At 63.4% G+C, this 11,777-nt stretch overlaps 1 protein-coding gene across 1 annotated transcript in view; it reads right to left on the reverse strand.

The window, feature by feature from the left end:
• TAFA5 (TAFA chemokine like family member 5) overlaps positions 1-6,572 on the reverse strand; it is a 143,827-nt gene extending 137,255 nt beyond the window's left edge. Inside the window, exon 1 of the mRNA XM_036278232.1 lies at positions 6,461-6,572. Within this exon, the coding sequence (XP_036134125.1) occupies positions 6,461-6,572 (112 nt within the window). The remainder of the gene's footprint in view (positions 1-6,460) is intronic.
• Positions 6,573-11,777: the final 5,205 nt, after the last annotated feature.

Consider the following 11,777-nt stretch of genomic DNA (forward strand, 5'->3'; position numbering starts at 1 on the left):
CCCCGGGACAGGGGCTTCAGTCCACAGCCCAGGGAACACCAGTGCGAGGAGGTTGGCTGGGGGCGAGAGCAGGGGCCCCAATGTGATTCCGTGCCCCAGGAGACACCCAGCGCAGCCTGGGACAGCCTCGTCAGTCACACACGCATGGCGGGGGTGAGGCCAAACACCCACAGAGCCCAGGGGCCCTGGACGGAGGCTGTCAGAGGAAAAAGCACGGGGGGTGGGGGGCTCATGGGAGGGTGTGAAGAGTTCTCTGCCTGGCAGTGACCATGTCGGGCCCGGGACCCTTTACAACTTCTGAGCATTTCCCTGGGACTCAGCCCGTTCTTCTCCCTGTTTGGTCAGACAGTGTGAGAACCAGATTGATACTCGGGGGTCCCGCACCTCCACTTTTCAGAGGACACCTCTCAGCCACACCCTGAATGTTTAGCCCCGCCCCAGACCTTCGGCTCCGCCCTGGTCCTCAGCCCAGCCCCAGGCCTTGCCCAGCTCCCTGCGGAGGGTGCGGGATCCGGGAGTGTTGTCACCCGGCGAGGAGCCATACGCCACGCCAGAGCTGAACCCACACAGAGGCAGGAGTGAGCCCCGACAGCATCCAGATGGACAGACAATGCTGGGGAGGAGACATGGCATCAGGGGAGGCTTCCCGGAGGAGGTGGTTCTCAACACCAACGGAAGCCTGGAGCCTGCCTCCCTGGAGGCTCCCGTCCAGGCACCGTGAAGGGCTCTGTGGGCGTCACGGTGACTAAGAGCCCGGGTTGTGCAGGGGAGGACGTGCCGACCCAGGGCGGCCAGTGGCGGAGGCCTAGGGCTGACCGCCCGGCCAGCAGAGGGGTGGGGAGCCCCACCTGGTAGGGAAGACCCTGCTCCGGGGGCCCGAACAACATCAGTGAGAGGAGATGGAGAGCAGAGCAGAGGAGAGCAGAGCTTCCATTCTTGGGGGGCTGCATGGGGTTCGGGGCCAGCAGGGGGACAGAGGGGCCACCAAGGACGATGCGATGTGTGCAGGAGAAGCAGGCCCCGGGCAGGGAAAGGGGACTCAGGGCCAGACCCCGGGCTGCCGCCTGCCACCCCGAGAAGGCACCTGCCATCCGGAGGCCGGGGCGGGCTGTGACCAAAGGGCAGAGAGCCCCCGGCACAGGGTGCCTGGCCCAGGCCCCAGGTCCCCTTCTTACTGCCTTTGCTTTGTGCTGACCCTCCTGTCCGGCCCCCGAAGGCAGGCCCGGGAGGGCGGCCACCTGCCCGCTGTCCCCAGCTCCCTGACACTCGCACGGATGAGCTGGAGGCCGGTCTCCTGCCCGCACAGATGCCTGGGCGGCCCCTGCACCACACCCGTCTCCCCTCCACAGGGAGGCAGACCCCCAGCAGGCACACGCAGGGGTGGGGCAGGGGCTCCAGGAGCAGAGTGGGGCGCCTGCAGACCGTCACGGGGCGCGCCCCAGGGGCCAGGCCGCCGTTCCCGAGGCTGGCGCACGGGGCTGGCAGCGGGCCTCCGAGCCGCGGGACCAGGGATTCCGAGGGGCCCGCTCCCCCAGTTGGAGGCGGCAGGGATTCCGCACTCAGCTCCTGCCAACCACGCCGATAAATAAGTAAACGTTACAGAGCCTCGGGGAGCCCCCGCCCCACTCGACAGCGCTGAGAAGTGGCCCAGACCCTCTGCCAACTGCTGGCCAGCTCAGAAAGCGGAGCCTCCCAGACAGCTGTGCTGCCCAGCCCAGGGCCACGCGGACCGGACACCGCGCCCGCAGAGTGCGGGGGAGGAGCGGGCTGGGCGGCACCCCAACTCCTGCCCTGGGACAGCCACCCCGACCTCCAGCTGGCGGGTCCCTGAACGCATGCCCGCAGCTCCAGAGAGGGGCAGCAAAGACTGCCAGCCCCTGCGCCAGCGCAGGCCGAGAGGACAGCGCAGACGGGTCCCCAGCAGTGACACCGGCAGACCCGTGGGCCTCTGGCTCTCCGCACCCCCCTCCGCGTCCAACCCCTGGCACATGGGTGCTCGGGGTCCACCCGGCGGGTCTCCTCCCCAGCAGCCGGCCGGCACCCGGTGCTGCGGTGACAGGTGGCATCCCGTGGCGGCCATGACTCCAGAGCGCCGCGCGAGCGCAGAGCCGAGCCTGGCACAGCGGCACCGCTGCGGAGCTATATGGACGGGGATTTAATGTTTCGCTGTTTCCCTTTTCTAGAGCCACACGATCATAACGTTCCCCATAATTGCGCCATAAAAGTCACCTGAAAACACTTCACGCCACAAAAGTCGATCTACATATTTTATTCCGCGGATGTGGAGTGGCAGGTCCCGAGCGGGTTTCCCGAGCGGGGGCAGCCGGAGACAGGTGCCCACGGCGCAGGCTGCTGAGTGGACACGCTGCCCCCTGAGGTGCCAGGACGGGGCCAGGAGGGGGCACGGGAGCTCAGCCGCAGCCTGGCCGTCACCCAGGACACTGACCTAGACCCTCCCTGGGAGCCTTCCCTGGGGTCTCGGCCCCCAAGGACAGTTCCCGGGCCAAGCGGGTTCTGCCGGCCGACCCCAGCCTGGAGCTCAGCTCGCAGAACCCCACGCACAGAGGTCAGTCAGCACAAACGCACCCCGAATAAAACAGCACGAGAAAAACCGAGGCGGGACGTAAATCTCTGAACGCCACCCCTTCCCAAGCCGCCGCGTCTTCAGTTCTTTCGAGGCCCCGGAAATAGGGTGTGACCGGCCGGGACGCGCCGCATCCTAATCTCTCCTGTGTGGACACAGACGTACCACGTTGGAGGCCGACGCTCAGTTACCGTTCTAATGGGTCAAGACAATCCTGACGTTGTTTGCAATTTCTTCTCCCAGTTGCCACCAGCAGCAGCGGACAGGACTGACTTACAGACCCCTTCAGCCCTGGCTGGTGTGCTCGGCGGTTAGAGCGTCAACCCGCGGACCCAAGAGTCGCGGGTTCGATTCTGGTCAAGGGCACGGACCTCGGGTGCATCCCTGGCCCTGGTCGGGGTCGTGCGGGAGGCAACCAGTTGATGTGTCTCCCCCTCTCTCCCTCTCTCCCCCTCCCCCTCTCGCCCTCCCCCTCCATCCAAAGATGAATGGAAAAACATCCTGGGGTGAGGATTAAAAAAAGATAAAAAGATACCCTTCCATTTTTATCAGATTTATTGGGGGAAAATAAAATGTCAAAGGCATAGCCACCCTGCCTGTCTCTCTGATACTTTAAAATACAAACGCCCCTCCCACCTTTTCCCTGTTGGGGACATCTGTCCGCCCAGCGGTTCCAACAGGGGACAGGCAGTCCCTGCCGGAGCTCGGTCTTCACTCTGTGTCTAAGGCGGGCGGAGAGCGACAGCGTCCACCGCAGGCCACTCCCAGGCGCCTGCCGTCCCACCGCACCGAGAACCGTGTCCGGCCAGGGCTCCGCTCCCCGGGTGCTCAGGGCAAGGTGACTTCCCCAGCGCGTCCTAGGACGCAGCACAGGGCAGAGGTTTTCCCGCCAGAGGAGGGGCTTAACTTCCTCCTGCCGCTCATCATTGCGAGTCCACTCAGCCGAGCGTCCAGCCCTGCCGCCCGTGGGAGGCACCCCGAGATGGAGTAAGCGTCTTAGAGAAAGCCGGGCGGCCCCCCTTCCTCCTCCTTTTCCCTGGCAAATCCTCCCGATAGGAGAAAATGACAAGACTGTGTCACTATAGCAACGAACCTAATTGGTGGACTGCAGGTCTCTCTCCAGCCAGAGGGGGGAGCCCACCGCCTTGGACACGGGCGGGAGCCGCTGCAAAGGGAGGTCTCCCGGCCTAGCCTGGTCCCATCCCCTCTCCCTGAAAACCAGGCCAAGAAATAATCCGGTTTTCTCTCCGCCGCGCCAGGAAATGAGCGCCTTACCTGCTGCAGAGACCCGCGCAGATGGAAAAGGCAGGATAATTGAATCCTGTGGAAGACGTATCACTTTCCCTAATTAATATGATACAAATGTATCTGCTCCTCAGCACAACAAGCCTGTGAGTGCTAAGAGCCCTGACTGAGAACAGAAGCAACTTCCACTCAGGGATGCTAACTCCTCCTCACCCCAGACAGGCCGGCAAGGAGAACGGGGACCCTCCCCCCGGAACTGTTTCCACGGGCGTTGTTAGCTTTTGCAATTTTAAAAACAAACAAAAACAAGAAAACGATTCTCCTCTCCCCTCCAGGACTGCTGTGCCAAGCTGTGAATTATGATGATGTCTGTTTTGAGTCCCAGGGAAATGTTTTAACTTCTCCAGGTGCGAGCCTGGAGTAGCGGCTGTGCCGGGAGCGCGACCGACCTGCTGTCAGTCACTGTGTGCACAGGGAAACAACCGCGCAAGTGTGGTCAGCACAAGCCACCGGCAGTGGTGGTTTCTGCTGTCAGGACAGTTGCCCAAGGTCCCTGTCCCGGCAGAGACCATCTCCAGACTGCCAGGAAGGCTTCTAAAGACGGGCTGAGCACGGGGGCGGGTGGAGGGCTCCGTGGCTCACCCAGCCAGCCTTGGAGGTGTGCCTGCACGGGGTCGGGAGTGGGGGGTGGAGCAGGCAGACCACACACTTTGAGAAGGTGTGGGGGGAGCCCCAGGCTGCTGTGCTGGGGCTGGGAAGTGTCGGCCCCAGGGCAGGTGTCTGTGCTTAACAACAATTAGCAGCTGCCCTCTCCCCACATGCAGGACTGCTCCCAGGCCAGCCAGATGTGGCCGTTCTCAGCAAGGCCCCCTGGACACTGCCACCACAGCTGGCCAGGGATGGCGCCCAGGGCTCAGGGCGCCACAGTCCCCTCCCCAAACACGGCTGAAGGAAGCTTGCGATGCCACAGGAAGGCATTTCAAATGGCACCTCCTGGTAGGTACGCGGCGTTCATCTGCCATTAACCCCTTCCACATGGGCAGGAAGCCTGGCCGGAGTTCCTCTCTGGACCAGCGGGCGCTGCGTGCGGCCCTAATGGCCGCGGGGAGCTGGGGAGCAGGCGCAAAGTCCCTCAGACCCTGGACCCTCTCCTGGCATTCCGCCCGGGAGCACTTTCCCAGGGGCGCACGCCAGGCCCACCCTGGGTGGGGGTGCCTCCTGGCATTCAGGGTTACAGCCCTCTGGGAACCTTCCCGCTCCGTGACCCCTCCCCCACCGTGCTCAGCCTTCCTCAGCAATTGTAGGGACACTCACAACCTCCCTGGAACCAGCAGGGGGTTCCTGCCCTGGGCCCCCAGCTGCCCGGCAGTTCTGGAGGGCTGGGCTGTCCCAGGACTCAGGGACCTCGCCTGGGCCCTGGCTCGCTGCAGTCTCCTCTGGGAAGGCTCCGAGGGGAAGCTGGGACACCCTGGGCTTCGAGGTGGTGACTGGGGAGGGGAGCTCAGCACTGGCCTCTTAAGAAATTTTTTTTTTTTAAAGAATCCATATTTTCCCACCACCTCCAGTGCCCATGGCCATTCTCCATGACAGGTGTTTCCCAGCTCCTGTCCTCCCCGCCCCCTGAGATGAGAAGGCACCAGGAGCCTGCGCCAGGCGGCCAGCCAGGGAACCTGGCCCCGGCTATCCCGGCCAAGCTGGTGTCCAGGGCGCGGACCACTCCCTACCCACCCGACCAGCTGTGACCCTCTGACCAGAGCACTGGCCACCCACCCCCACTCCAGTCCCGAGGCTGTGCTCGGACTCCAACAATCTATCATTCTTCCAGAAGGGAGCCTGTGCCCAGGGCACAGCCCACAGCACCCTCACCCCAGACGACCCAGACCCAGTTCCCTGTCCCCCTTGGCCCCACACACACCCCATTCCCAGCCTGATCCCAGGGCACCCAGCAGCCTGTGACACCCCAGCCCTGAGGCTGCGGCCCCTCTCCAGACCTGGGTCACCCAGACAGGGCTGGAGAACACCCGGTGGAGGGGTACCTTTCCGGGCACCCCACCCCTCACTTGTCTTTCCCCAGAAAGCGCCTGGCGACCCTGTTTCCCAGGAAGGCAGAAGCTCCAGCCCGTGTCCCAGCAGAGTCCGGTTCCTGCCCGGGGCACCCCGCTCTGGGCTTGGCCGCGGCGCCCCCCTCGTTCCCGGCCAGAGTGTCGCTGGAGCAAAGCGCTGAGCAGCCGGCTCCGGAGCGCCGGGTTCGACCGGGAAGTCTCCGACTGGGCTCGAATCGCCGGCCTGGGCCAGGAGCGGCGGCAGCGCGCCGGGCAGCCGCGGGCATCGCCGCTCAGGGACGCGCCGCGCCACCCGGGGCCTGGCGCCCGGGCCCTGCCCCGGAGTCGGGGGAGGGAGACTCGGGCAGCTGCGCCCGCCCCCGAAGTGCCCGAGTGCCAGGAGGCCGGGCGGACCCTCACCCTCCTGGCTCAGAGGAGGACCGGCTGCAACCCGGAGGACAGCGCGCCCCAGATCACAACTCCACGCAGACTCCGGCGGCCCGCGGGGCACCTGCCGGGGCCCGGACCACAGATGGGGGCCGGGGCCGGAGCCGAGCGCCGTGCGGGGGCCCGGCCGCGCGGTACTCACTGCAGTAGGCGATGAGCAGGCTGGCCAGGATCATGGACGCCCAAAAAGTTGAGGACATGCTGGGCAGGGCGGTCGCATCTTGCCGGCTGCTGGTCCTGGGCGATGGCGCCATTGAAGCCGCGGCGCCCGCGCGGGGGGCAGCAGCGCGTCTCAGCAGCCGGCCCAGCCCGCGCCCCCGCGCCGGCCTCCACGTGCGGGCCCCGCGCGCGCCATCCTCTGCCGCCGCCGCCGCCGCGCCCGGGCTCGGGCCCAATGCTCCCCGCGCCGGCCCACCCCGCTCCGCGCCCGCTCCCGCGCCCGCGCCCGCGCCCGCCGAGCCCGGGGACGCTGGCCCCGCCGCTCTGGGCGTCGCTAAGCGCCCGGGCTGGGCGCGCCAGCTACCAATGCGAGGAGCGCGCCCGGTGCGCGTGCCCAGAGCCGCGGGGGCGCCGCTGGGGCCCCACGTGGGCCCCGGGACTGAGGAGGAGGTGGGCGGAGGGACGCCGCGCCGACTCATTCCTCTGGACCGCGACACAGAGGGCCCTGCGCGCCCCCAGCCTGGGCACCTCTGGGGTAGGCCGGGCTAGGGCAGCCGGAAGTTTGTGGACTTGGGCTTCGGGGTACACAGGCCCTTAGCAGCCCCCATCCTACCCAGTCCAGGCCTACAGATTGCGCCTGGGGTGGAGACACCGAAGTTATTACAGGTAGAGGGTGTTTGGACCCTTTCCCCAGATACACCTGTCACCCTGTTCTCGGTTGCGCATTGGAGTCCCCAGGCCCACGGAGAGCCCAGTCTGAGACCCACGCAGTCAGCTGAGGTCCAGCACCCATGAGGACCTTCCTCTGCCTAGGCCAGGCCATGCCAGGCAGGGACACGTGTCCCTTGTCTCTGGGTGGCACCCCACCCTCCCCTCTACTCACTGCTTTGCCTTGGTGAGCTGCCTCCTTAACCGTCACCAGACCAGGCCCCAACCCTTTTTTTTCCCTTTATTGATTTTAGAGAGAGGAAGGGAGAGAGAGATAGAAACATCGATGAGACAGAACATCGATGAGACAGAACATCAATTGTCCGCCTCCTGCATGCCCCTCACTGGGGATCGGGCCCACAACCTGGGCATGTGCCCTGACCAGGAATCGAACTGGTGACCTCTTGGTGCAGGGTCGATGCTCAACCACTGAGCCACACCGCCGGGCCAAGCCCCAGTCTCGTATGCCCAGACTCCCTGTCCAGGGGCAGGTCCTGTGGGGGATTTGCTGAGCAGGATAACAATGATTACAATTCACTTTATTTGCATAGCTAATTGTCACCTGCAAAGCTGGTTCATGACTATGGGCCCCCGAGGATGGACCGAGAAAGTGAGCTTTGAGGTCAGTGTCCCCATCGCCACTCGTCCCTGTCATGTGGCCTCAGCGAGACCAGTTCCCAAGGCCGGGTGCTCCTGGGGGGCCCTGCTCCCGGGGGGCCCTGCTCCTGGGGGGCCCTGGCTTCTGAGGCCTCTGCAGCTTCGCGGACAGGCTGACAGAGCACAGAGGAGCTTCTGAGCCTGCATGAGGAGGGGGAGCCCAGAAGACCCCCAGAGGGAGCCTGGAGCCCCTCCCAGGAGCCCTAGCCGGCCTGAGCCCTGGACTACATCAGAGGAAAAATAGCCACAGCAGCAGCCGTCACCTGCCCCCTGGCCCTGCATCTGAGGGTCCTGTGGCTGCAGAGGGGCCGGGGCCTGCTGGCCGTGTGCGCAGACAGCTCCCCTGGACTTGCACGCACCCTACATATACACCACACACACACGTGTACACATGTGCACACACACCACACACACCATCCATATATCATCCACACATATATAAATACACACACCTCACACCTTGCACACACATATATACCACATACCCTACACACACCACACATGCATGTACACATGTGTGCACACATGCACATCACAGAAGACACACTATATATATACTATTCACACATATATAAATACACCACACACACCCTACACACATATATACACCACACATCCTACATAAACACACACACACCATGTTCATGCACACACACACCCTACATGCACACACACACCATGTTTGTACACATACACACACACCGTGTTCAGGCACACACACACACCATGTTCATGCACACACACACCGTGTTCAGGTACACACACACCGCGTTCATGCACACACACACACTGTGTTTAGGCGCGCACACACACAGACACCGTGTTCATGCACACATACACACCGTGTTCAGGCACACACACACCACGTTCATGCACACACACACTGTGTTTAGGCGCGCACACACACAGACACCGTGTTCATGCACACACACACCCTGCACGCGTGCGCGCACACACACACACCTCGTGTTCGTGCGCACCCTGCAGGGCCAGCCGAGGCAGACAGGAGCAGGCTCAGTTGGCCAGGAGAAGCCCTCCCGCTGTAACATGACCGTGTGCAGGCCGATTTTTCATAAATGCTCAATTTCTGTCTAATTAAAGCTCTGACTTCCCACCTGTCTCCTTGCTGGCAGGGAGGTGACAGCAAGGCCTTTGCCCCGAGTCCAGGCAGGCAGGCGGCAGCAGTGTCCCTGCAGACGGACCCCAGGGTGCCTGCAGCCCTGCCTTTGCTTTGATCCTGCCTTTCCTCCTGCTCCCAAGGACGCGCTGTCTGACGGCCCCCACCCTTCACATCACGGCCATCGCACCGTGCCGTCCCTGGCGGAGCCTCCGCACTGAGCACCCCGGTGCCCTCCGGAGGGCGTAAACCAGACCTGTGCTTTCTGGCCCTCGGGAATGGGGGGAGGGTCGGGGCCCAGGAGGAAATGGGGATCCCAGTCCAGGGTGCTCAGTGCCCAGCCTGCTGGGGGGGCATTTGTCCCCAAATGAGGTTGGGGTGCATGAGAGTGTGCCAGGGAGCCTCCAGGAGAGTGGTTTTCAAGCATTTCTGGTGCCACCCCTGCAGCGCACGCGGGCGCACACACACACACACACACACACACACACACACCTGAGAGGGAAGTCCCACCAAACAATCCCTCACTCTCCATTCTCGCCAATATTTTCCATCCTATCCTAACCCATTTCTGAAAATACTGGTCACCCACCCCGTTCTTTTGTTTATTGACACTGTCCCGGGAGAGATGGGGGTCTAGGCTGGATTTAGGGGGAAGAATTGGAGCTGTGAGGCCTGAGGATGGAGGGTTGGGGAGACCGCTCCGCACACCATGGGGGGCGTGACGAGCTCATGGGCCACTTGACCATGGAGCCCAGACCGAGAGGATTTTGCAGCTGCAGGTGATGGGTTTGAAAACATTCAGTGACCCTTATTTTTTTCTTAATTTCTTTATTGATTTTAGAGAGAGAGGAAGGGAGAGGGAGAGAGAGAGAGAAACATCGATGAGAGAGAACACCCATTGGCCGCCTCCTGCATGTCCCCCACTGGGGATCAGGCCCACTACCTGGGCGTGTGCCCTGACCAAGAATCGAACCGGTGACCTCCTGGTGCAGGGTCGACGCTCAACCTCTGAGCCACACCAGCCGGTCTCAGTGACACTCATTAAAACTTTTGCTCAGGACCCTCAGCTAGGCATAGCGACCACAGTGATGAGATTTCGCAGTGGGGGAGAAGCTTGGGCTCACCTCTGAAAACAGCGGGGTCAAGTGGGGATTCTCAGCAGGGAGCAGGGCGGGTCAGTGGATGGAAATGTATTAGGAGGGAACATCAGGGGCGAGGGGCCTTCTGGTTGAACCCCTTAACAAGAGTCTTGCCGAAGGCAGTCAGGTGGTCAGATGTCACCTGGGGGGCGTGGGCATGAGGAACCTGATCAGATATTGAGGGTGGGCGTTGGGTTACGCTGATGTAGCAGGGTTCCTGCTAAAACTGGATCGAACAAGAATGGGCACAGGTGGGCTGAGGAGAAGCTCAGGAGCCCGGCTGGAGATGGTCAAGCAAACCTTCTCTCTGGGGGAGGAGCTGGGAGTGCTAATTATTCACGCTGTGGACTGAAACTCCTGCAAAGCAGAGGAAAGCAATGGAGCCCTGGGCACGTGCGAGCAGAGCCCAGGATGGTGGGGTGTCTGGAACCCAGGGAGGGTGGAGGGGTGAGGAGCCGGGAAGGGAAGTAAGACTGGAGCTTCCTGACATGCGGACAATGGACAACCCTGGTCCGCGTGCAAAGACACAACCAGGCCGCCGCTCAGAGGTGAGGGTCTGCCAGTGGCTCCGGGGGGCTGGGAAGAGACCAAGATGGAAACGGGGGGGGTGGGGGGAGCAGAGTGCTGGCTTCTGTTGCTAGGAAACAGCAAGCTGAGATCTGGATCCCGGCCGAACCGAGTGACAATGTGTTGTTGTTGACTGGCTGGTTTTGATTACTGGCCAGAACTGACAGACTTGGAAACCATGTGAGTTTATTACAGAACCTCAGCCCCACCTCGCTCCCAGCTGAGCAACGAGGGATGGGAGCCCGTGGGCGTCACCCCAGCCAGAGTCCTGGCTGCTGAGACCGGGTGTGGGAGGGGCGTCCCGCCCCGGGGGCGGCTGAGGTGACCTCAGGTGACCGGGAATGGAGACATGGTCAGGGAGGCACGTGGGGGCCGGCCACGTGCTCATGCGAGTCGGGGCGGGAACCTCAGGACACCAGAGGGCCACCGCCCCGCACTGCCTTCACCTCAGAAGCACAGGGTGGTGATCTGGTCTTGGTCCCCTCCTCCGCACCGGTTACCTGTCACTTTGTGGTGGGCTCCGGGCTGGCGGAGAGCTCCCCGAGATCCTGAGTCTGGGCTGAGTGTCCAGCCGGGCGAGGTGCTGGGATGTCTCAGCTCGGACACTGCCAGGGGAGTGTGTTTCTGGAAAAGGCCGGCACGGTTGTGTGAAGAATATATCAGATCTATTATGGATGGTTGGAGCTAAAGGGGTGGACTGTAGTGGGCCTATTCCTACTGCTGGAAACAGTCATGCTCTGTGGTGAGACACCACCACCCACCACCGCCACACTGCTGGCTGCTGGGGTGGGGCCAGGGGGAGGAGAGGGCGGGGCCGGGGGAGAAGGAGGGGCCAGGGAAGGAGAGGGCGGGGCTGGGGAGAGGGCGGGGCCAGGGGAGGAGAGGGCGGGGCCAGGGAGAGGAGAAGGCGGGGCCAGGGGAGGAGAGGACAGGGCCAGGGGGAGGAGAAGGCGTGGCCAGAGGAGAGGGCGGGGCCAGGGGAGGAGAGGGCGGGGCCGGGGGAGAAGGAGGGGCCAGGGAAGGAGAGGGCGGGGCTGGGGAGAGGGCGGGGCCAGGGGAGGAGAGGGCGGGGCCAGCAGCCCTGGCAGTCCAGGCCCTGCTGCTCTGGGGAG

This window comes from Molossus molossus, unplaced genomic scaffold (assembly GCF_014108415.1).
Source record: "Molossus molossus isolate mMolMol1 unplaced genomic scaffold, mMolMol1.p scaffold_m16_p_26, whole genome shotgun sequence".
In the NCBI taxonomy this organism is placed as follows: domain Eukaryota; kingdom Metazoa; phylum Chordata; class Mammalia; order Chiroptera; family Molossidae; genus Molossus; species Molossus molossus.